Consider the following 23137-nt stretch of genomic DNA (forward strand, 5'->3'; position numbering starts at 1 on the left):
GCATGTGGCTGGCTTTCCCTGCACCCCTCCACTCCCACCCACCTGCCCCCGGCCCCAAGGGGACAAATGTAGAAATGAATCAGCACACGATGTCAGCATTGGATTTCATCTAATATAATTTAAACCTTGCACTCTCTTATTAAGGATGCCGAGACTGAGTTATGAATGGGAGGATGGGGGAAGGGTGTCACAGAGCAACTTGTAGCAAAATTAAGCTAGGACACGAGCACCCTCAAGTTGTAAAAGACTCTCTTACTTGGTTTCCTCAGAAGCAGTACATGAAACTAGATGCTAGTTTGTAGTTTATTTGGAAGGGGATCCAGGAGACAACGCAGGAGAGAAGGGTATGAGACAGGGAAGGGAAGGCCGCTATTCAGATGTGGTCATGAGCAGGTTAACTGCGCGGCTGGGGCTCGGTCCCCCAAGAACCTCTGGAGATGGTTTAGATCAAGCCTCTGAGCTGTCCCTCTTGATGGGCCAGGACTGGCAGTGCTCATCCACCGACTCCCTCCCGTTGGCCACTGTTTGAGGGCTGCTCCCAGGCTCTGAATTCCCAGCGTTTCCAGACTGTTCTCTGCAGGCAGCCAGGTTTGTCTCCAGCCAGAGAAAGCCCTCAGGGAAGAGTTGCAAGGGCTTCAGCAGGAAGTTGCCAGCACAGGATTGGTGAGTGCCCGGAGACATAAGTGGGGCGGCCACAGCCGCTGCTACAGTGGTCAAATGCCCATTCTTTCCTGTCCCTGGGCGGTAAAGCTCACTGCCTTAGAGATGAGAGGCATGATGTATAAGGGGACAGTGAATGGATAGGGTTGGTGTTTGCAAATGAGTAAATATCCCTATTTTGTGGGAACCCTGCATGCACTTTTGCGTGCCCTGTCCTTCTACCTTGTATGACTCCTCCTAGAAAACTCCTATTCATCCTCCAAAGTCCAGTTCCAATCTGACCTTTCCTGATTCCTCAGGAAAAGTCAGTGCCCCTCCCCTTTGCTCTGACAGCATGCTGTGCTCGCTCTAACATAGCATGACTATGCATGTCAGGCCTCTTGTGTGCCCCTCACCTGCTACTTACTAACAGTAGTAATAATAGCTGCTATTCATTGAGCACTTTAATTATGTGCCAGGTGCTTTTTAAAGAACGTTATGTGAATTAAGTCATTTGATTCTCTCAACTCTATGAAGTTAACTGCAATTGCAGAGAGAGAGGCTAAGCTACTTTGTCAATATGATATAGTTAGCAAGTGGCAGAGCTGAGATTTAGTTCCAGAAGTCTAGGTTTCCAAGTCCCTGCTCTTAACCATGGCAGAGAACAAGTTACCTTTGACCGGGGGAAAGCAGGGAGCCCAAGGACTGAACCCTGGGCATCTTGCTAGCAAGGCCCCATGCCTAGCGAGGAAACCTCACTCCTGGGGAACCTGGAACAGGAACATGACACAAGCTGTTTTCACAAAGATCACTCTCGCTGTAGGGCATCCGGTGAGTTGGAAGAGGAGAGATTGAGAACAGAGATAACAGTTAAGAGACTAGTGCGGCAATCCAGGGGAGAGGCAAGTTAATCCCAAGTTTAGCAGGGAACCTCATCCGAGAGCGAGCCCTGCTGACCTCCCAGCCACAGCCACTCCCAGCACGGCAAGGCTGCCACTCACGGGTGTGCAGCTGGGGCCCTGCACAGATGCACCCGGGCAAGAGGGCATGGAGGGGCGGACATGCAGCCCAAGCTCTGGGTGCCGCCTGTGAACCCCTGGTGAGGTGTCATGTGCACCCAGAAGGCAGGGCGCCGTTGCTCTCGCACACACAGAGGACAGATGGACCAGCCATGGCCTAGCCCATGTGACCCTCCAATCCAGACATTTTCCACTACTTTTTGCTTCCTGTCTGTGGCATGATTTTCCCTCAGTTCCTCAAGGCCGTGGAGATGTGCACACGTTTGGAGTCGAGATGGGGAAGAGGCAGATTGGAGTAGTGCCAAGGAGAGTCCCTTACCCCAGGTGCCCTGCCCTAGCACCACCTGTCACCATGCTTACACCCCACCAGGCCCTCACTCCTGCGGGCCTGACGCCACCACGTAGAGCCCCCGGTGGAAGTGGAAGGTCCTTCTGGGTACATGCCTGCCAGAAATAGTTGCCGGGAATTAGGAACCAGTGATGTAAGGGAAGGAGAAGGGGGAGAAGGAAGGGATATGGGTGAGCAAAGATGCACGTGGATTTCTGCAACTTGCTCGCTATTCCTTTTCTCGTATCCTCCACTTTCTCACCTCAAGACACAGGTTGAGTAAATGCCTCTGAAAAGACTCACCAAGAAGGCGACACAGCATTTTTGAGGTAGGACTTTAAGGCAATGCAATGGTAAGAGAGCTGGAGCCAGGAGACCAGGAGGATCCCGCTGTGTGGCCCGGGGCAGGCCCAGCGCTCTCTCTGGGCCTCCATTTCACCACGGGCCACGCATACAGGCTGGGTCAGGGGCTCTCCAGGTGTCCTGCGGTCTCAGCCTGGGTGGTCTGCAGTTTGGACAGCAAGGTGGGCGGCGGGCCTGTCTGTGACCGGCCAGGCTGGGCTGTGTTTCATGTCTCGGGTGAAGCCAGGTCCGCGAAGTCAGGCAAAGTAGCCCCAGAGGAAGACGTTGATGGCCAGCAGGAGGACAGCATTGATGTCGCAGACGCGTCTCCAGAGCGGCTCCTCCTCAATGCTGGTCAGCTTCAGCTCTAGCGCGGCCTTCTCTGCGGGGCTCAGGGCCGGCTCCCGGGCCCCGGAGAGCCCACAGAACCAGCCCCAGAGCAGCTTTCCCCAGGACCTGTGAGGGGCTGAGGGACAAAGGCCAGAGGGGGTGGGAAGCAGGAGGGAGCGGCAAGGCCAGGTCGAAAAGGAAAGTGATGAGAGAGCAGAGGAGGGAAAGAGAGGGGAGAAACCAAAGAAAAGGATGAGGTGCACAGAAAGACGGGGGCTGTGGAACAATCATCTTAGTCCTTCTTTCTAGCCTCAGCCTGGGTGCTGAGCTGGGACTCCACCGAGCTCTGACCCTGGCCACGCACCCAGCCATCGGCAGAAGCATCTCCATGGTGGTGTGCTAAGGGGTGAGGATAATGCTGTCCATCCCAATTCAGATCATACACCCACAGGAGGACGCAGTGGGGAGCATCACCCCGCCCAGGAAGGAGGCGGCAGGGGAGCCAGCCAGACTGACGCAATGCTGTGGGCGGGGCACTGGCTGGAAGCCGCCTTGCGGGCCCCTGCCATCACCTCACTGAGGCCACGTGCAGCCTGCTCAGCGTCTCTGAGCTCAGGGTCTTTCCCTCCCAAATAGGTGAGTGGCGTGTGCCCTGTTCTGCAGGTGGTTCTCTTCATGGAATGAGAATGCATTTGACAGCACCTTAAAGAGTCACAGTGCTGAGCAGTGGGGCAGCCTCTGGGGAAAGCAATGCTCTGAATGTGCCTGAGACTGTGCCACGCACACAGCATCGCCAGCCTGGAGAAGGGGCTCTCTCTGTGGTTAAAAGGGAGCACATTTCATTGAAAGCTAAGTCTAGCCCTGACTGGTTTGGCTCAGTGGATAGAGCGTCAGCCTGCGGACTGAAGTCCCAGGTTTGATTCCGGTCAAGAGCATGTACCTTGGTTGCAGGTACATCCCCCCGTAGGGCGTGTGCAGGAGGCAGCTGTTCGATGTTTCTCTCTCATCGATCTTTCTAACTCTCTATCCCTCTCTCTTCCTCTCTGTAAAAAAATCAATAAAATATATTAAAAAATAAAAAATATTTAAAAAGCTAAGTTTAAAAGAATGAATAAAGAAAATAAATATTATCCAAGTTCTTTTGGATTAACAGTTAGTATATTAAAATAAAATTCAAATAAGCCTTCCACTGAGGCTGAACCCAGCCCATTGGAAATGTTTTATTATCTTCACGGCTTTGGAATTGGCACTTGGTGAGTTCAATGTGACTATGGAGTCTCAGGGATACGAAGACCCTGGATACCATGCAGTCTTGTTCCTTCACTGTACAGAGGAGGGAAAAGGCTTGGAGAAAGGAAGCCACCTGCTTAAGGTCACGTAGATGCAAAATTGCACGAAGAGCAATAAGACGAATAAGATAGAGCTCCAGAGCACTGAGCTCTATCATTGTACAAGCCGGTCCCAGCACTCTCTTTTGAGTCACTTCATAAAGCTAAACCTACCTGCAGCCTTGGATGTGTATCCTTCTTTCGGATCTACTCTGCTGTTCTTAAATTTGTCTTTAAGTTCCTTTTCTTAGGACTCAGAAGTGTACTGCCATTTCGCTTTTTAACCTGAGTACGGACGAGGCTTCCTCTGCCTGCAGCCTTCAAAGGGCTGTGCTTCCTCCCCACCCCCACGGCCCTTGGCAGGGAAGGGGCTCTTGCCTCTCCCTGTCCTTTCCCTCCTCCTGGTGGGTGGGAGGGATTTCTCTCATTGAACTTGATTGGCTCAGTGCCTCTTCTGTCCCTTTTGGGAGCAAGCCACCCACAGGGAGCAGTCATTTCTCTGCTGCTCCAGAGAGAGGCTCTGCCCTGGACCTGGGGGCCACCAGGCAGGGCTGCCCGTGACCATGCAAGTCTGTCTAGTCGTGGTGCTGAGCTGGGGAGAGTACAAGCCGTACCCTCCTTCCCTCTGGGAGCTACCTTCTCGGCTTCTTCCCTTCCTCTTTCCTCCTCTCGGCAGCTGCCTGGCCTGCAAAGAGCTGCGCTCTCAGACTCTTCTTCCACGCCAGACATTTTATGGGACCAGACCTGGTCCTGGTGGTGAAGGGATGAGAAGCAGTTCTGAGACCCTAACATCTGGCAAATGGACCACAAAGCTAGAAAAGTTTTGCAAAGCAAACTTGGGGCACCAGACTAGACTAGGGCTGGTGACTTCAAGCTTTATTGGTGCTTATAAAAGTGAGCCGATAAAAGATTGCATTCCCCATAATGGAGAGTTTTTTAAATTGTGGATAGATTGGTCAAGAAGCTTGGATCTTGAAAATACAAAAAGCAGCTTGGATCTTAGGTGTCAGGAGAGCTCATATCCTGGAGCTTATGATGTTAATAACCTCTAGGCAAGTGGCTGTTTCTGTAGAGTCAGTGTCCTGAGCAAAGCTGAAGGGCTCAAGCACGGTGGAGGCTTCTCAGGCCTCAGGGAAGCTCAGGACTCTGAGAATCCGGCAAAGACCTGGGAGCCAAGTGGCGTAGCTGCCAGCCGTGTGGGACCAACAACCGGGGCTTGGATAATGTTATCTATGCTTTAAACTTGCTGGAATTATTAAAAGTTTGTCACACCAGCAGCTGGGGATGGAATGAAGATGCTTTTTGAAGCCCTGATGGAGCTCTTGCCTACCCCAATGGGCGAGGGCAGCCTCTGAAGGCACCCCAACCCCAGCCAGCACTGGGCTCCTCTATCTGAAGCAGGAAGTACATTTAGGACTTAAATTTCATTAAAATTTTAACTCATTAGGGCAAGAGAAATTGACTGGGGGCTTTAAATTGCAAACTAATTTACCACTTCTAACATCAGTTTTTCCTTGGGAATTTTACACTTTGGGAAATCTCTATGGTGTCACTAAATCAGAATACTTTAATATTGGTATGGTATTCAAGCGCACTGCGGGGAGGTCATAGACGCATTGCATCTAAACCAGCTACAGTATGTCTTATGTCAACTTCTGATTTAGACACTGTGTGGTCTTGGAGTACATTGAATTCATATATATTCTAACACACTTAGGAACAGACTGTTGAACCTCAGAGGGAAGCAGGCAGGGGAGGGTGGGTGGGAAAAGATCAACCAATGAATTTGTATGCATATATGCATAACCCATGTACAAAGACAATGGGGTGATGAGGGCCTGTGGTGGGGGGTAAGGGTGGGCTGGAAGAGGTCAATGGGGGATAAAGGGGGATATATGTAATACTTTCAACAATAAAATTTTTTTAAAAATAAAAATTAAAAAATAATAGAATCTCCAGGAGGCAGTATTTGTATGGCCCACCAGCAGCTCAGGAGGACACTGTGCAGACACATCTGTTCTCTTCCTGAGAAGATGACCATGCTTTTGTTTGATTCTAGACAGATTATTAAGCCCAACAGGAAATAAATAGTAAAATGGGTGTGTTGGGGGATGAGGGGGGCTGTTTCTTTGCCATACCTGAGGCTTCCTTCCTGTGGCTGGAACTCAATGTCACACCCTTTGATTTGATTTTCTGCCCTTAGATTCATTCAACCCGGGAGAGGAGAAGGGACCTCCATGTTGGCAGGCTTGGGAAGGATAAGAAGGGCTCACTTGGTTCCCTCCCACCCTCCTCCTGGGCAGTGCCGTGCTCATGGGTAGGTGACGGATGGGTCCCTCTGTCTAATGCTGGGGTTCAGTGTCAGGAAGTGCACCTCCCCGTGGATATAAACCAGATCTTTCCGCCTGCACTTTATCAGTAATGAGGGCAATACTTTGGCTCCCATCTGCCTTACTTGTCTTATTCCTCACATTGTTTTATAGCCATGTGGGAAAGGAGGAAAGATAGTGTATGGCGTCTTAGGGGACCTGTGGACCCAGTATCTGTCCCCATCACTCCTCTGTGATAGCACCCAGTACACCCTCAGCCTACCTCCGTGCTGCTCCGGGCCCTGGCTGGGGTTCTGGGTCCCTCCGCCTCCTGCAGGGTGCACGCCAGGTGGCATCTCCACCTCCAATGTCCCTGGTGTGTCCTCGTGGGCTTCCTTCTCCAGCTCAGAGCGGGGGCAGTTCCGTGTCCACCACGTCAGGCGAGCGAGCTGGAGGGAAGGGAAACGTTGTCTTGACTCAATTCCCTTTGAAGGGAAGTCACCCTGTAAAAATAGAGGGGCCCCTCCTGGGGGGAACCTCAGAGCAGTGACGGGTGCGAGGAGCAAGCGCGGAGCTGGGAGGCGAGGCTTGGCTATTAGCTTGGCCTCCACTTCCTTTGGAAACCTGCTCTGCCTGAGCCACGCCACGTGCTGAAAACACACCAAGTCAGGTGCAGGGAGGCAGGCACCCATGACAAAAGGCTTCCAAGGTCAGGCTAGGAGTTGATTTCTCTTAAAAACACTATGCAGCCAAAACCGGTTTGGCTCAGTGGATAGAGCGTCGGCCTGCGGACTCAAGGGTCCCAGGTTCGATTCCGGTCAAGGGCATGTACCTTGGTTGCGGGCACATCCCCAGTAGGAGGTGTGCAAGGGGCAGCTGATCGATGTTTCTAACTCTCTATCCCTCTCTCTTCCTCTCTGTAAAAAATCAATAAAATATATAAAAACAAAACAAACACACACAAAAAAACCCACTATGCAATGGAGAGTCACTGCAGACACAGGGAAGACACTGAGTCCTGGGATTCAGAAAGAATTGAAGGGATCCAGCCTGGAGCCTGTTGCAAAAGTGAAGCAAGAAATAAAGTGAGCTGCCTCCCCTGGCTCACCTGTGAACGACCCGCTTGTTTGTAGGAATTAGTGCCACCAGGGTAAAAGGTTGTAACCTCTAAGGCACCGCACAGGTAAGGGGTATTAATGCTGATTTCCACTCAATGTTTCAGGGCCCAGCTTCTGGCATGGGCTGTGTTATGGGCTAGATTATGTCCCCCTGCCCAAATGCATGTGTTTAAGTCCCAACTCCGAGTACTTCAGAATGAGACAAACTTGGAAATAAGGTCTTTAAAGAGGTAATTAAGGTTAAATGAGGTGTTTAGAGTGGCCCTAATCCAATATGACTGGTGTCATTATGAGAAGAGATTAGGACACAGACAGGCACAGGGAAGGCCACTGAAGACAGAGCGGGAGGAGGCCAAGGAGAGAGGCCTCAGAGGAAACGACCCTATAACACCTCCATCTCAGGCTTCTGGCCTCCAGAACTGTGATAAAAGAAATTCCTGTTGTGTAAGCCACCCAGGCTTGCATGGTACCTTGTTATGGCAGCTGGAGCAAATGAATGCTCTTTTGCTCTAAAGAAAAAAAAAAAAAGGTTTCAGAACTGAAGACTGGGCCTCATGTCCAAGGACAGGTAAATGGTCAGCATGGGAGAGGGGAGAACTCCCAGTTAAGCTCTTACTCTGGTGGACTCTGTTTCTTTTCTCATATATTGTTTCTTGACTCTTCAACCAATCCCTACCCATTCTTCTAGATCCAACTCAAAGTGGCCTTGTCAGGAACTCTCCCAGGGGTGACTGCCTCTCCACTGTGCTCAGCCTTGAGACCAGTCCTTCTGCTTTTCTTCTTAGTAGAACAACTGTTTATGTGGGTGTTTGTGCCCCCCATAAACCCCCCTGTGGACAGATGCCATGGGAGATCATTCATCGTTGTAACTCCAACACAGGCCTGGCGCACAGTAGATGCTCACTGAGTAATTTTTCAATGGAACAAATTAGTTTTCAGTTAGGAATTGATAACCCAATGATCTCCCTGTCCCTGGGACATCTGTATGGCAACAGGTAAGATCATCACCCAATGGAGTAAAACTCGGTGGTGGGCCTGGGGAGGCATTTGGGGGGAAAGGGTTTAGCATGAGCGCTCCACTTGCCTCTTCCTCAGGGATGGGGGTTGTACAGAGGCTGACGGTGACCATGACGATGGCAGTGAGGCCACAGAGGACGAGGGCAAAGTAGAGGTAGTGGAAGTCCTTGAGCACAGCCGGCCTCTGGTCCACCTCCCCACAGGCTGGGGCTGGGTAGGAGAACTCCAGGATCATGCGCACGAACCCCACCACCAGGCCAAACATGAGGCCCCAGAAGGCTCCCTGTGGAGAGAGGGCAGACGAGGGAAGGGTGAGATCCAGAGGGGAGGCCCTAGGAAGATTAAAACCACTCTGCCCCCAAATCTCTCCCCAACTGGTTGTTACTGTGTTTGCAAGTCCATAGGAGTGATTTAATGCTAAGGCTTTGTCCTGACGTTAAGGCAGACAGAGTGGGGTATAGGAAATAACATGGGTTCCCGAGTCAGACGGACCAGGATTTGGACCCTGGCTCCATTCCAGAATAACGGATGCAGTGATTCAGCCTCTCTGACTCAGAGTTTTCTCATGTGCAACGATAGGAGAAATGAATAAGTACTAAGTGTAGATGCTTAATCTTCAAGCAGAATGGAATATGATTTTGTAATAAGCAAGGAATAACTTTCTGTTATGATAAATCAGAAATCAGTGTTGCTTCTATTTTTCCCTGTCTTTTGCCATATATATATATATATATATATATATATATATATATATATATATATATGTTGTTGTTTTTTTTAACAAAAGAAAGCTCTGGTACCTTCCATGTCTTCTTTATAACACTATTCAACCCTAACCTCTGTTTCCTTATGTATGAGTTGTATTTTTAAAATTGAGATGCCAATCTGGATTTCAAAAATTCTGCAATGAGCAGAAGCATCCGTAGTTCAATTGAGTTTTGCTGTGCACCATGACTATCAGCAGGGAGATCGGACCTCTGCCAACAGAAGGCATCAGTGGACACCTTCCTTCATAGTCCACTGGGAGAGGCATTCCTATGATCTCCTTGGCCATGGCCTTAGGCTCTCACGTGGCTCCTGTGGAGTCCTGTCCATGACGTCCTTTTCTTCCTGACCCCAGATCTGGGCTGTATAGACAGCAGATCTGGGGTTTTTCTAAACTGTTCTGGGGAGTAATCAGGGTTATAGTCCTCCTACCTCGAGCTCCTCCCAGGCTTCTGTTAGATTTCAGTGCAGTTTCATGAATAACACGTGTGTACACCCCTGCAAGTCCACACTTCATTTCATCATCATCATTGCTATTTTTTTTCCTACATATAAACCTTATAATGTTAGGGATGAAACAGAGCCTAGAGATCTTCTATTCTGTCTTGAGCTTCCACACACTGTTCCTCATGTCTGAAATACTCTCCCCCCTCCCATTAATCCCTCATGTCTCAGCTCAGATGTTGCTTCCTCCAGGAAGGCTTCCCTGACCCCCTCCAAGGCATCTTATAGGTTAGGTGTTCCTGATCTTTACTATCCTAGCAGCCACTATTCTTTCTTCTTATTGTTTATTGAATTATATTTCCTCCTGTCTGGCCTAGTGATGGCATACCTATATGAACCTTGTAAATATAGCATCCCAGATTGATAAACATTTTTTTCCCCCCCTTCTACTAGGGTGCTGTTCTCAGAATGTCCACAAGAGGGCACCATGAAACTAATCCCTTAGTAGGGTGCATTTCTCAGAATATCCACAAGAAGGCACCACTGCAACTAACCCCTTACTAGGGTGCTGTTCTCAAAATGTCCACAAGAGGGTACTGGGATTAAAAATGGCAGCAGAGTAAGTAGATGCTACACAGACATGCTCCCAGGACCAAATTGGAATTGCAACTAAAATGCAAAAATAAATCCTGAATAATCAACTGAAAAGTAGCTGGAGAGAACCAAGGATGGAAAGTGGAGACCAAATAGAGACTGAGAAAGGGCAGAGGGGTGAAAGGGCTGGACTGGCTCCCACAGACAGCAGCTGAAGTTCCGGAGAGATATCTCAGTGAGGGGCTGCCACTGAGAACTCTGGGGTCTAATCCACAAACTGGGTCCCCCATCAGAGAGCACCAGAACTGAGAAAGGTGCCCACAAAACACCTGGCTGTGAAAATTTCTCATGAAGCCACTCTCTTTGTGCTCCGGCAGAGGGAGGGCAGAGTGGACTGAAGCTGTGTAAGCAGAAGCCAGGGTTGGGGGCTCTGGGGTTAGAGCTCAGAAGGTAGACACCCAGGTTTCCTGTGCTGAATCATTCCCTCATGCTGAGGAGGTCATCTTTCTCAGGCAGACCTTTGCTATCCAGGCATTTTTTGCCTGGGGGGAAGGCAGTTGACACATTCTATTGGAAAACCTCTTGCCCCACAGTGTGGAGTTTCTGGGGCCCATTAAGAGATTGAGAATAACAATTAGCCTCCAGGCAGAAGCAATTGTCCCACACTGTTGGAAAACCTCTTTCCACACCAGTGGATGATTGCCTGAGGGCTACTCAAGACCAAATGCAATCAGTCTGCAGACAGAGGCGGGTCTCTTGAGGTGTTGAGTCTTTGGCTGATCTAAGTCGTCAGAAACAGTGTTTGATATTATCCTGCACTAGAGATTGAGAGCAGATCTACCTAATACAAAGCCACAAACCCAAACAGGCAGCCAAAATGGGGAGACAAAAAAACAACAACCCTCAAATAAAAGAAAATAAGAATTCTCTAGAAGAGGAGATAAATGAAATAGAGATAAGAAATTCATCTGATATAGAGTTCAGAATAATGATGGTAAAGATGCTCAATAGCATGAGAAAAGATATAGTAACTATGAAAAAAGAACAGTTGGAAATAAAGAATGATATAGCACTAATAAAGAGTACATTGGAAGGACTACACAGAAGATTAGAGGAAGCTGAGGATCAGATCAGTGAATTAGAAGAAAGGGTAGAAAAAAATCACTCAATCAGAGCACCAAAAAGAAAAAACTAATGAAAAACCAGGAGAACAGCTCAAGGGAGCTGTGGGACAACATGAAACATAACAATATTCACATAATAGGTGTACCAGAAGGGGAAAAGAGGGAGCAAGGGGTAGAAAACTTCCCTAACCTGGTGAAGGAAAAGTCACACAAGTTCAGGAGAAACACAGAGTCCCAAGCAAGAAGAACCCAAATAGGCCCACACCCAGATACATCATAATTAAAATGCCAAAAATGAAAGACAAAGAGAAAATCTTAAAGGCAGCAAGAGAAACACAATTTGTTACCTACAAAGGAGCTCCCATAAGGCTGTCAGCTGATTTCTCATCAGAAACTCTACAGGCCAGAAGGGAATGGCATGAAGTACTCAAGGTAATGGAAAGCAGTGATCTGAAATCAAGATTACTATATCCAGCAAGGCTATCATTCAAAATAGATGGTGAAATAAAGAGCTTCCCAGCCAAAAAAAAAAAAAAGGGGGCGGGGAAGGGGGCTAAAGGAGTTCATCACCACCAAACCAGCATTACAAGAAATGCTAAAGGGACTGCTGTAATGAGAAGAAATAGAGAAACCTCAAGATTGATCAATGTTTATTGAGTGAATGAATGAATCTAGACCAGATGCTATGGATGGGGAGGGGGCAGTTGGTTTGTGCAAGGTCACAGAGAGGCCAAGTTATGGGCAGACCAGCTCTCCTAACCTGTAGTGAACTGCTGTACTCACAGGCTCTGTGACCCTCTTGCAGAAGATGGCCAGCAGGAAGAGGGCAGTGACGGGTGGGGCCAGGTAGCTGGTGACAGACTGGATGTAGTCGAAGAGCTGGCCACTGTTGGAGCTTTGGATGATGGGGATCCAGAGGATGCTGATGACGACCAGGAACACCACAAACACTCTGCCAGGAGGGCACAGGGTGCTGTGAGGAGCCCTCGGGGTGGCAGAACGTGGGGTGGGGTGAAGGTGATGCTTGGGAACCAGGAGGAGAGATGGGGGTGGGGGTGGGATGCATGCTGTTGAATCAGATAATGTTAGGAGACTAGAATCCCAAAGGATGAGAGTCCAGAAATTTAGACTCTTAAAATCCCAGAATATCGGAATTCTAGAACCTAAGAGATCAAGGCTTTTTAAATAGACCTGCTCTTCAGAGAGGAATCCGTACCTTTCACCCCACCACCCACCTCAGTAAATGATCTCTGGATCTTTGCTGGGGATGCCTTTCCTTCTCTTTTTCACCCAAATCCTGTGCATAGCAGCCTCCTCCTCCAGAGTGGCTCCAGACTCCAGTGACTTCTTCCTTCTCTAAGCTTCTCCAACTCTAAGTGTCTCCTCCTTACATTGCCAGTTAGCTCAGAAAAGAGACTCCACTTTCATATCCTGACTCCCCCACAACTGATCCAGGCTCAGGCCCAGGTCCTCAACATGGACTCCCATGTATGATTTCGCAGGTGTGTGACCAGGGTGATGAAACACTTTTCTTGGATGTGCTGAGTGCAATAATGTATATGGCCAGCAGATGGTACCAGAACCCCACTGGTTGATGAAATAAGTGTCTAAAACCTGGCCGTTTAGTGTGCAAATATCAAAGGACACTCTTTTAGAAGTCTCTCAGCACACCAGTCCTTCCCTCTTCTTTCTTCTCATTTTCTCTTTCTCAGGCCCCACTAAAGCAGCAGTTACTCAATGACCTCCCTTGCTCATCCTCGCCTCTGCACTATCTGTCCTGCATCCAAAGCCTATGAGCAAGCAGGCAGTGGAACTCTATTGGGCTGCTGTGGGCAGAAGGCACTGTGGTGGAAGAAATAGTGCATATAAAGGCAGGGAAGAGGAAAAAAGCAAGTGATCTAATTTCAAAGACCATCTACCCAAAGCGGAGAATGAGCACGTTAGTCCAGAAACCTGAGTTATTTATGGAGCCTTAAGTTATGAAGCAAAGATTTCAGAAAGGGCCCCTTAACTCTATGTAGACTACAAATTCCCAGCCTGGGGTGAAAAAGAAAAATTAGCCACCATTGTACTCTGAAAAGCATGAAACTGATCCCAACAAGGTAAATGCAAACTCTTTAGCCTGGTGTTTGAGGCTCTGCCTTCTTTGGAGACAAACTTTGTACAAATGTCTTCACTGATGCAGGTCCCTCATTGCATTGCCCGTGTTTGGGCCTTTCTCATTAAACTCTTCCACCCTGAGGGCAGGGCCATACAAGTCCTCCCTGTGTCCCCAGCACAAAGATATGACCCAAGGAGGACGTTCTGGGTGAGACTGATGGAGTAAGTTAAAGCCTTTCTGATATCCTGGATAGCAGCTGGTCTGAAAGACCTGAAGGGTGAGCCGCTTGCTAGCTTCCTCCCATTTATACAGTTATATGTTTAACTGTCAGCTTCTCTCCTTGACCCTGCTGATCAATTGCAAGAGAAAGCTGAACAGGCAGGAAAGAGAGTTTTTTCTCCTTGTTCTGGACGGGGAAGAGGGGCCCAGAGCAGGGAAGGAAGTACCTGAGGTTACGGAGGAAGCTGGTGCTAGAACTAGGCGCTCTGACTGCCAGTCCAGGGCCCAACCCAGCCACACCTCCCAGGGCAACCCAGGCAGGGAGCAGAGGGGAGAGGGTCTGCCTGCAGGAAGGCCCCCCCATCCCCCCACCGAGGACGGGCCAGCGCACCTGCCCACCACCATCAGCTCCTGCTCCGTTGCCTTCTTGCGGAAGCGCTGCCACACGTCAATGGCGAACAGTGTGCTGCTGCTGTTGAAGATGGAGGTGAGCGAGCTCATGAGGGCGGCCATGATCACAGCGATCATCAGGCCCCGCAGACCTAGGAAGAGACGAGGTCTCTGTGGATAGCCGGCCATGAAGGCCCTGCCGGGCACCATGGAGGCTGCAGCGCCCGCAGAGCCAGGAGTCTGGGGTGGAAATGGGATGGGGAAGGTGCTGGCTGAGGTTCCCACCCAGCAGATAAGGAATCCAGGGCTGGGCACTGGGCTCTGGCCACGCCCTGCCGCTGCCTGCTCTGTGGCCTTGGGGGAGCCATGGCCCTCCCCGAACCTCCCCAGGAAGGGGTGTGACAGCCCTGACGTCTCCTGTGGGTGTCAGAGCTGGCCGACACTTGCTGGTGGTCGCTGGTGGGGAGGAGGTGACTGATACTGAACGTTCTCAGCGTTTTCCTTTTTCATGGAATTGACTCCAGGCAGAGCCCTGGCCTGGGAAGCAGAAGCCCAGTCTTGTTTCCTGGTTCTGCAGGCAACCAGCTGAGTGACCTTTGAACTAAGTGAGTCCTTCATGTTAGGGCCAGTTTTTCCTCCTGCAGCAAGAGGTCAGCTCCACTGATCCCCGAAGTCTCTGCCTCTCATGACCAAGCCTCCAGGAAAATGCTCACCCCAGGGAGGGACCCCCCCACCCGGCCCCACCTCCGGCCCCTCCTGCCCTTAGTTCCCACGGCCTGCACGTGTCCCTGGAAGACTCAAGGTGTCCCACACCAAGGCCAGCATCTGCCTCTGGGACCTCTGATTCTTCCTTTTATTAATAATGTCTTTCTAGTCTCCACACCAGACTCCTCAGAGGTATCCCAGACCCCTCCTGGGCTCCCCTCCCGCCCACCTCCCTCTGCAGCTGCTCTGTCATCGCTGCCCCCCCCCGCCCCCCGCCCTTTCTCTACTATTTCTTTGATTCATTTCTTATTCTACTGGTGGTGAGGGCGGGGGGGGGGGGGTAACTCAACTCACCTACTTCCCTTCATAAACCCGCCTTTCTCCCGTGTCCCCTTTGGGTCCCTCAAATACAATCAGTCATCAATTCCTGCCAATTCTGCCTCCTGTACATCTTTTAAACCTCTTTTCTCCATCTCGAAAGACATCAACCTGGTCCTAGCCACCATCATCCCTCACCAGGACCACTGAAGGCCCCTTGTGAATCATCCCCCCTGCTGCCCCTAAGCTGAACCCCACAGAGTGGCCCCCCAGAGCACAAATGCGATCGTGGATGCTGGCCTAACCCACGCCCCCTGTCCCCTGACCTCCATTGCTCTAGGTGCGGCCACCACCTCTTCTCCACAATGCTTGTCTCCAGTCCTCCTGCATCTGAGCCCATAGGGGCCACCTTCAGCCCAGACTTCATGCTCTCTCCCAGCCTCGGGCCTTTGCTCATGCAGCCCCTCCATCTGGATGACATCTCCCTCGCCCTCCAGCTTTGTCTGCCTGAGGTGCTCCTCGGGCCTCAGTTCCATGTCCTCTCCTCTGAGAAACCTGCCCCTCACTCCCCCAAAGTGAGCCAGGTGCTCCTGAGGGCTCCCCCAGCTCCACTGTGTCCCCACACTGCTCACACTGTATTGTGGCCTCTGACACCCTGAGTACCCTGGAGACTGCCTGGAGCCGGAGAGGAGGGGCCCGCCCTTTATCCTGCATCTCAGGGACCAGGGCTCAGAGCAGTGCCTCATGGACGCCTGTGTGTGTGTGTGTGTGTGTGTGTGTGTGTGTGTGTGTGTGTACTGGGAGGGGATGGGGATGTGAACATTTTTATTCCCTCTCCCTGCCCATGTCCATCCTCAATGCAACCCCTCCTGGGCAGTGGGGATTGAGGGCGGCTGGAGGAGGGAGTGGCTGGTGGCCGGAGGAAACAGGACTCACCAATGGGCATGAGAGCTATGACCAGCTTGGGGTAGGCGATGTTGGAGCATCCCACTCGGGCCCCGCAAACTCTTTGGCAGACGTCAGGGTCCACGCAGCCCACCTCGTCTGCAGAAGAGGTGATGGCAGGGCAGTTAGAGAAATGATCTAGGGCCTTCTCGGAACGGCCTGTATTTGCCTTCTGACCCCACCAGGAAGTGTCCACTGGGGACTGTGCTGGGCCTGAGGGTCAAGGGCAGGTGGCTGACTGGGTACCAGGATTTACTATGGTAAATTTCTCTGCCATATACTACCCACAAAGCTGGTAGACTCGTTAGCTTTAGGCCTTATATCCTGATAAGAGGCAAATATCCTTGGAAGGCACCAAGAACGCTTTACTGGTCTTTCCCTAATAAAAGCAAGGCAGGATTTAAAATGACATTTGGAGGCACATTTTTCTACTGAAGTAGTTTGGACAACAAAGGTTAATATACTAGTATATGTTCTTTTTTGTTTGTTTGTTTTAATTCATCCATCAGTTGCCTTCTGTATGTGGCCCAATAGGGGTTTGAACCCACAAATAAGGTATGTGTCCTGCCCGGGAATCCAATCGGCAACCTTTTGGTGCACAGGACAATGCTCAACCAACTGAGCCACACTGGCCGGGCACGACTCCATGTTCTTATTAAGGACTGTGCAGCCCTGCCTGCCCCAGCTCTCACCTGGGTACAGGGCCCGGCTGATCATGCCGGGCATGACGATGAAGAACATGGGCAGGATCTTCAGGTAGCCGCCCAGCACGGAGCCTCCCTTGGCGTGGGACAGACTCTTGGCGGAGAGAGACCGCTGCACAATGACCTGAAAGACACCAGCGGAGGCCACAGGTGGGCTCTGACGTGGTCACTGCCTGGGCGCCTGCGGTGGTCCCAGAACAGGTCCCAACCCTCTGCATCCAGATGCCCAGTTTCCCGCAGGGAGCCACCCCACCGGTGGGCGGGGCCTGCCGGGCTGGGGCATCACCTGGTCGGTGCACCAGCACCAGGTGGCCAGCACCGTGAGCCCGAAAATGAGGCCCGGCCAGGGGATGTCCCCGCTCACAGGGTCCCGAAGCATGTGGAAGGCGTCAGGCCGGGGGAGGTGGCAGGTGGTGTTGGGGACTGTGGCATTGGGGATGGCTTGCCTGTACCGCTGCTCCAGGCCCGGGTACCAGCCCACCTCCTTAAAGCCTGTGGGGGGAGACCTCAGTGAGTGAAGCAGCCCTGAGCCCCAAGAGCCTGTCACAGGCCACCCCAGCTCCCAGTCCCATGAGGAGTCCCTGGGCTTGGAACTGGCACGAGACGTGGAAATGAGGGAGGGCTGTGGGGCTCCACTGGTTTGGCCCTGAGGAGGGTGTGGCTCTGTGCCCCAGGAAGTCCTGATCAAACCACGGAGGTGACAGGAGCCACACTGGCTGAGAGAGGAATTTAGGGGCAAGGTGGGGTGTATGCAGTTCTCCTCCTTACCCAGAAACATGAGGACCAGGGCTCCCCCCACCATGATGACCGTCTGCAGGGCGTCCGTGTAGATCACGGCCGTGAGGCCCCCTGGCGACCCAAGGAGAGGGCTCATCAGTCAGCCCCAAGGTGTCCTCTCTGTGCCCGCCCTGCGCGTGCCACCCTGGGGAGGCCAGAGAGGACACGGCGCCCTCCCAGCAGGTGGGCCCCGCCTGCCTCTCCCCACACTGCGTGCTCCCTCCGCCCCACCTGCCAGGTGGAGGCCGGTCAGTCACGGGTGCTCGGGCCCAGCTCTTCCCACCAACAGCCTCTGCCCCGGCTGCCTGGCCAGAGCCTGTTTAATACCCCGAGTCTATCCCTCTGTGAGCTGGTAGCTCCGCCAGGACGCCCCTCCCCGACCTGGACGCCCACTTAAATTCCCATCCGCCCAGGCCCCCTTGGCCCCCGCGTCCCAGGAGCCAGGCCGGCGCTCTGCAGGAGGGGCTTTGTGGCTTTGGTCTGAAGCAGCCTGCAGTTTGGTCCAGGTGACAGTCCCCTCATCACTGCCCTGCTCCTGAGTACGGCGGGTCTCTCAGGATCCCTCAGGGCCTCTCCTTCCCTGCCTCTCGGGCTGGCTCTTGCCTCCTGTCCCTGCCCTTGTGTGTCCCCTTTCTCTGGTCCCTGTGCCTCCCGTCATTTCCTCTGCGTTTTCCTTCAATCCAACCTCTCTGTCTGTCTCTGTCTTTGGCTCTTCCTGTTTCTCATCCTCCGCTCCTCCCTCTGACATCTCTCTCCTCCAGCCCTTCCCACTGTGTCCCAGTGGCCTGGGCTTCCCTCTCCGCCTCTCCCTGCCTCTATGTCTCCGATCCGGCCCTGCACCCCGAGGTGACCTTCCCCTGGTCCTACCTGCGATGGTGTAGACGGCCGTCACCACCAGCAAGACCACCGTGGAGAGGTACAGGTTCCAGCCCAAGGCCATCTGGATGAAGAGGGCTCCGGAGAAGATGTCAGTCTGCAGAGACACGACCGGGAGGTCACCAGGCCCCAGGGTGTCCCCTTCCCGCTCAGCAGTACCAGCTGCTGTCAGCCCTCCTCACACCATGAGGACAAGCCTTCAGCGCTGTGCTGAGTGGGTGGCGTGGGCCGTGCAGATGCTGAGCCTCCATGGAGGTGTCAGAGCAGAGGCGGTCCCAGTCCATGACTTTTATGAACCTGTTACAGGGCTACAACATGGTGGAGGGCAGGACACATGGGTGGGTCACAGGACCCCAGCCTCAGTTCCAGTCCCAGAGCTGGCTCGCTGGGCAAATCATGTGACATGGTTTTGTTTTCTAAGGTTAGGTCGATGGAGAAAGAATAAGGACCTTTATTCTAAACTGTAACATTCTAGGCAATTACTGCTGGTACTGAATGAAGAGTCAGTGATAGAAAGATGCAAGAATGAATGGATGAACTCCAGATTGTGAGGTCTTTGAATGGGGGGACTGTCATTCACTCAACAAACATCATCCATCTCTGACTACCTACCACTGAGGGAGAGCATGCACTGAAGGTATATGGATTCATTCTTCCTTTCTCCCATTCTCCCTCCCTTCCTTCCATCCATCCATCCATCCATCCAGCAATAAGCCGTGCCCTGTACTCAGCATTTTCGGAGACAGGGTGGCCACACTGCAGTGTACTCACCGAAATCTTGGTGAAGATGTAGAGGATGAGGGACAGCACAGACATGTACACCTGGATCCTCTGGCCCCCAAATCGCTTCTTCAGGTACTGCGGCATCGTGACCACGCCGGCTGCGATGTACACAGGGACGAAGACCCAGCCGAGGGCCAGCAGCAGCCAGGTTGCCTGGGAGAGTGGAGAGAAATTGGTGTTCATGTCCTGGATGCAAATGGACGAGTTTCCCCTATGGAGAGACGGTGCCATGCGGAGGACAGCCCTGAGCAGGAGGTAAGGGACCCGGGACCTGATCTCAGTCCTGTGTGACCGCCAATGGTCCCTCTATCTCCTCCGGGTCTTGGTTTCTTCATCCATAAAATGGGTTCTCCCCAAGCACATCTGAGGGTCCTCTCAGGGCTATGGCCAGGGGTAGGATGGGGTTCAGACCCTCAGTATCCCTGAGAAGCCTCCAGGCCAGCTTCCTTACGTTCCATTCGAAGCCGCCCACAGCAAGGCCTCCGGCAGCACCCGTCCCAGCCAGGCCGATGAACAGGCCGCTGCCCACATTGCTGGACATCAGAGATGCTCCGATCTGCAAGGCACAAGTGGGTCAAGAATCAGGGGTCAGTTTTCATCTGACTCAACCTGGAGTCTACCATGAGCTTCAGGAGCTGGGATGTGGTGGGGAGAGGGGACCTGGACTCAGGGAATCTGAGATCAGGGGGAGGAGGAAAAGGGGGAGCAAAGAGAAAGAGGGATGGGACTGACAGCTAGTGGGTGCCTGCTGTATGCCAGGCACCGTGCTAGGCATTGTATGTATTTTATGTGTGCTAATACACTTGATTCCACAAAGATTTGGAGGGATGAGTATTAATCTTTCCAACTTACAAAGAAAGGAAATAATGTTAGGAAAAATAGACAGTGGCTCCAGGCCACCCAGTGAGAGTAGCTAAGTGGGAAAGAAGGAAGCCATGGGGAGCAGGTCCACGCAGGGAGGGTGAAGCGCTGACTCAGGCCAGCGAGGAGGAAGGGGAAACGGAGGAGAGAGGACAAGCGGTCAGCTGATGGGGAGCCTGGGTCATAAGGGTCTCAGGATCAGCCCCTGGAGGCTGCTGGGGGATTTACATCTATGATTTCCCTCATTTAACTGCTTTTTAGTAATAAGCTGATGTGTCACCTTCTCAAGAAAGTCTTTGCTGGTCCCACTCCCACTGTCTGGAGGTCGGAGGCTTCCTGCGAGCCCTCTCGAGCCCCCCACACTGCCTCCCATCCCTCCAGCCCAGCAGTCATGCTGTCTGTGAGTCTGTCTGCCCAGTGCCACCCAGCTTTCTAGGACAACATTGTGGACCATCTCCCCGTAGGTCCAGCCTGCGGCCATGAGAGGGCGCCAGTGAACGCTTGTCAGAGGTGTCCAGAACAAGGTGGCTCAGGTGGCAGGTGCATTTGGACAGGAGAGAGGGAGCCCAGAGCCAGGACCCCCGCCTGGGGGTGTTTCCTGGGTCCAGGTGGGAGATGCAAAGGGGACTTGGATGTGGGAGAAGGGGAGGGAAGAAGGTCAACTCACCGGCCACCAGGTCATGGACCGCCCCGCCAGGAAGTAGCCACCAATGGTACCTCGGCTTGCTCGGACGGACGACTGGAAAGGAAGTGGCCAGAGGTGAGGGTTTCCCGAGATTCCCCAGCCTCTGCCCTCACCCAGATTCCCTGCCCTCGGCCCAGGCTCTGTGGACGCAGAGGCAGCGTTTTCATCATCTTTATTCTACGCGCCCTTGGGGTGGCCTGAGCCTCTCTCTGAGCTCCGTGCATGTCTCCCAGAACCAGAACCAGAACCAGAACCAGAACCAGTGTGAAGAACAAGGAGCTAGTGGGGGTACGCAGCCCCCGCCATGGCACAGAGCTTCAGGAGCATATAGATGATTGCTATCGTGCACTGTGGTCCCTTCCCTCCCTTCCGTCCGAGCTGTTTCAGAAATTGAGCTGGTGTCTCCGTCTCAGGCGTCCATAGCTGCAGGGAGACCGACCTGTCCCCTCCTCCCCGTGGGACTCCTCACTGGGGAGGATAAGTGCAAAGCTGTTATTAAGATGCTGGGTCTGGAGGGGGAAGCACTGAAGGAGAGGCAGGAAAAGGGAGGAAACGTAATTGATCGGTCAGAGGGCAGCGATGGGCTGTGCAGGGCTGGTGATTGTTCCACCCTTCCTTAGACGTTCCAGTGTCACCTCTGGTCCTCGGGGAGGCCAGATGAGCAGACAAATTAAGTTCACACATTAATCACGAGGCCCAAGTCAGGGAGCGGCCTGCCCAGCCTCCAAGGAGTGGTGCTTCTCCCCGCTGGCCCCTCCCAGAGCCAGGGGTCATCTGTGTGGCCCGTTCCTCCTCCCACCAGCCCTGGGAGGCAGGGACTGTTCACCACTTTACAGATGAGGAAACCAAGGTCCAGAGAGGGATCCTGCCTTTGCCACAGCCTCGTCAGTGACCACTGGGGCTCCAGTCTCCATCGGCCTCGCAGCAGAGTCTAAAGGTGCCGGCATTTCTCTCGAATGCTTCCGTGATGACAGCAGCCCTTTATGGCTGCCCTGTGTGCCGGGCATTGAGCCAGATGTCACGGAAGGGTCGTGCCCGCTCTGTGCTGTGGTCCTTATTCTCCTTGTCCAGATGAGAAACTGAGGCTCAGAGAAGCTACGGATGTTCCCAGGGCACGCGGAGACGCTGGAGTTGGATGTGAGCTCAGGGCTCGCTGACCTCAGAGCCTGCCTCCCTATGGCACTGAGGTTTAGGGGAACAATGGACCCAGAAGGACCTTGGGGTCCGCCTGGCTCCCTCCCCGTGAACACAGGAGCCCGGCTCCTTTAGAAAGCGCTGCTCCTTGCCAAAGCACTAACTAGTGGAGGGTGGGGCAGGCCAGGAGTCAAGCATCCGGGGAGTTGGAGATCTCAGCACGGCGAAGGGGGACGGAATGGGGATCAGGGTGGCCAGGGGAGGGTGGGGCAAAGGCAGCAGGTGCATAGAGACAGGTGGTCAGGAGAGGGGCTCAGGCCTGGCCTGCCTCAGGCTCTCTGTGTGACCTCAGGCAGGTCACACCCCTCTCTGGCTTCAGTCTGCTGCCTCTGAAAGGGGATTGATGAGACCCTTCCACCCCAAACCCTGTGCTTCCCTTGCCCTCCTTCCTCTGCCCACCCCGCCCCCAGCTCACAGGCAGCTGGAGATGAGAGTGTGACTGCCTCTCCTGCCGGCTACCAACCTCCACAACTACTCACCCAAACCCCCACGCCCACAACGAAGAGGAAGTAGACGACCAGGACCCCGATGTCGTAGGCGTGCAGGCTGGCCCCGGGGCCTGGGGCCGAGCTCGGAGCTGCTGTAGTCCTGACCCCACTTCCGGAAGCTCCGGGCCCCGGCGCTGCCAGCTCCATGCTCCTCCGTGACAGCCGCTCACCACCCGGCTGGACTTTGAGGCGCTCCTGGCTTCATTCCTTTCCTTTAATGATTAAACAGCCCAGTGCCATCCGCTGCTGAGAAAGCTCAGCCCCACTGGCAGGTAAGTCCTGGCCACCCTTTCCCTTAACAGCCTCCCTTGTCCTCTGTGGGCTCTCTCCCTCTCCCCCTCCCTCTTCTTCTCCCTCTCCCTCTCCCCCCTCCCTTCCCTCTCCCCCTTCTTCTCCCTCTTCTTCTCCCTCTCCCTCTTCCCCTCCCTCACCCTCTCCCTCTTCCTGCCCCCCACACACATACACACACACACACACACACACGCACACGCACAGACACACACAGGCATAGACAGGCACACACATACACACAGAGAGACACATGCAACAAGGCACACACACTCTCTCTCACCCCCCATTGGGAGAAGAGGAGGAGGAGGAGAGGAGCAGAGTCTTGGAACCCTGCAGCTGGGAGGACCTTCAGAAGTCAAGTGTTCTAGCTCTTGCTTGTGTGGAGGGGAAACTGAGGTGCAGGGAGGGGTGGGTCACTCAGGGACATAAAGGCAGACAGAGCT

The 23137-nt window shown here is 53.0% G+C and overlaps 1 protein-coding gene across 1 annotated transcript; it reads right to left on the bottom strand.

The window, feature by feature from the left end:
- Positions 1 to 2452: 2452 nt before the first annotated feature.
- SLC5A9 (solute carrier family 5 member 9) lies at positions 2453 to 22575 on the bottom strand. The gene is made up of 14 exons (XM_008139338.3): positions 22395 to 22575; positions 20704 to 20775; positions 19627 to 19731; positions 19164 to 19328; positions 18384 to 18489; positions 17508 to 17588; positions 17026 to 17231; positions 16728 to 16863; positions 16027 to 16134; positions 14069 to 14219; positions 12141 to 12309; positions 8498 to 8713; positions 6579 to 6744; positions 2453 to 2794 (listed from the first exon to the last, which is right to left on the bottom strand). The coding sequence occupies exons 1-14, from the start codon at positions 22548 to 22550 to the stop codon at positions 2586 to 2588; spliced, it is 2046 nt and encodes a 681-aa protein (XP_008137560.2). The 5' UTR covers positions 22551 to 22575; the 3' UTR covers positions 2453 to 2585.
- Between the last annotated feature and the right edge of the window lie 562 nt (positions 22576 to 23137).

This window comes from Eptesicus fuscus, chromosome 9 (genome assembly GCF_027574615.1).
Source record: "Eptesicus fuscus isolate TK198812 chromosome 9, DD_ASM_mEF_20220401, whole genome shotgun sequence".
Lineage (NCBI taxonomy): Eukaryota > Metazoa > Chordata > Mammalia > Chiroptera > Vespertilionidae > Eptesicus > Eptesicus fuscus.

Bases quoted from the DNA above. Each gene is read 5' to 3' on its own strand.
- SLC5A9 (XM_008139338.3), bottom strand. From the start codon at position 22,550: ATGGAGCTGGCAGCGCCGGGGCCCGGAGCTTCCGGAAGTGGGGTCAGG. The intron at 16,135-16,727 runs GTGAGAGCTGGG...CCTCTTCTGCAG, and splicing joins CAGCCGGGCCCTGTACCCAG to ACGAGGTGGGCTGCGTGGAC. The intron at 8,714-12,140 runs GTGAGTACAGCA...CTCTCTCCACAG, and splicing joins GCAAGAGGGTCACAGAGCCT to GGAGCCTTCTGGGGCCTCAT.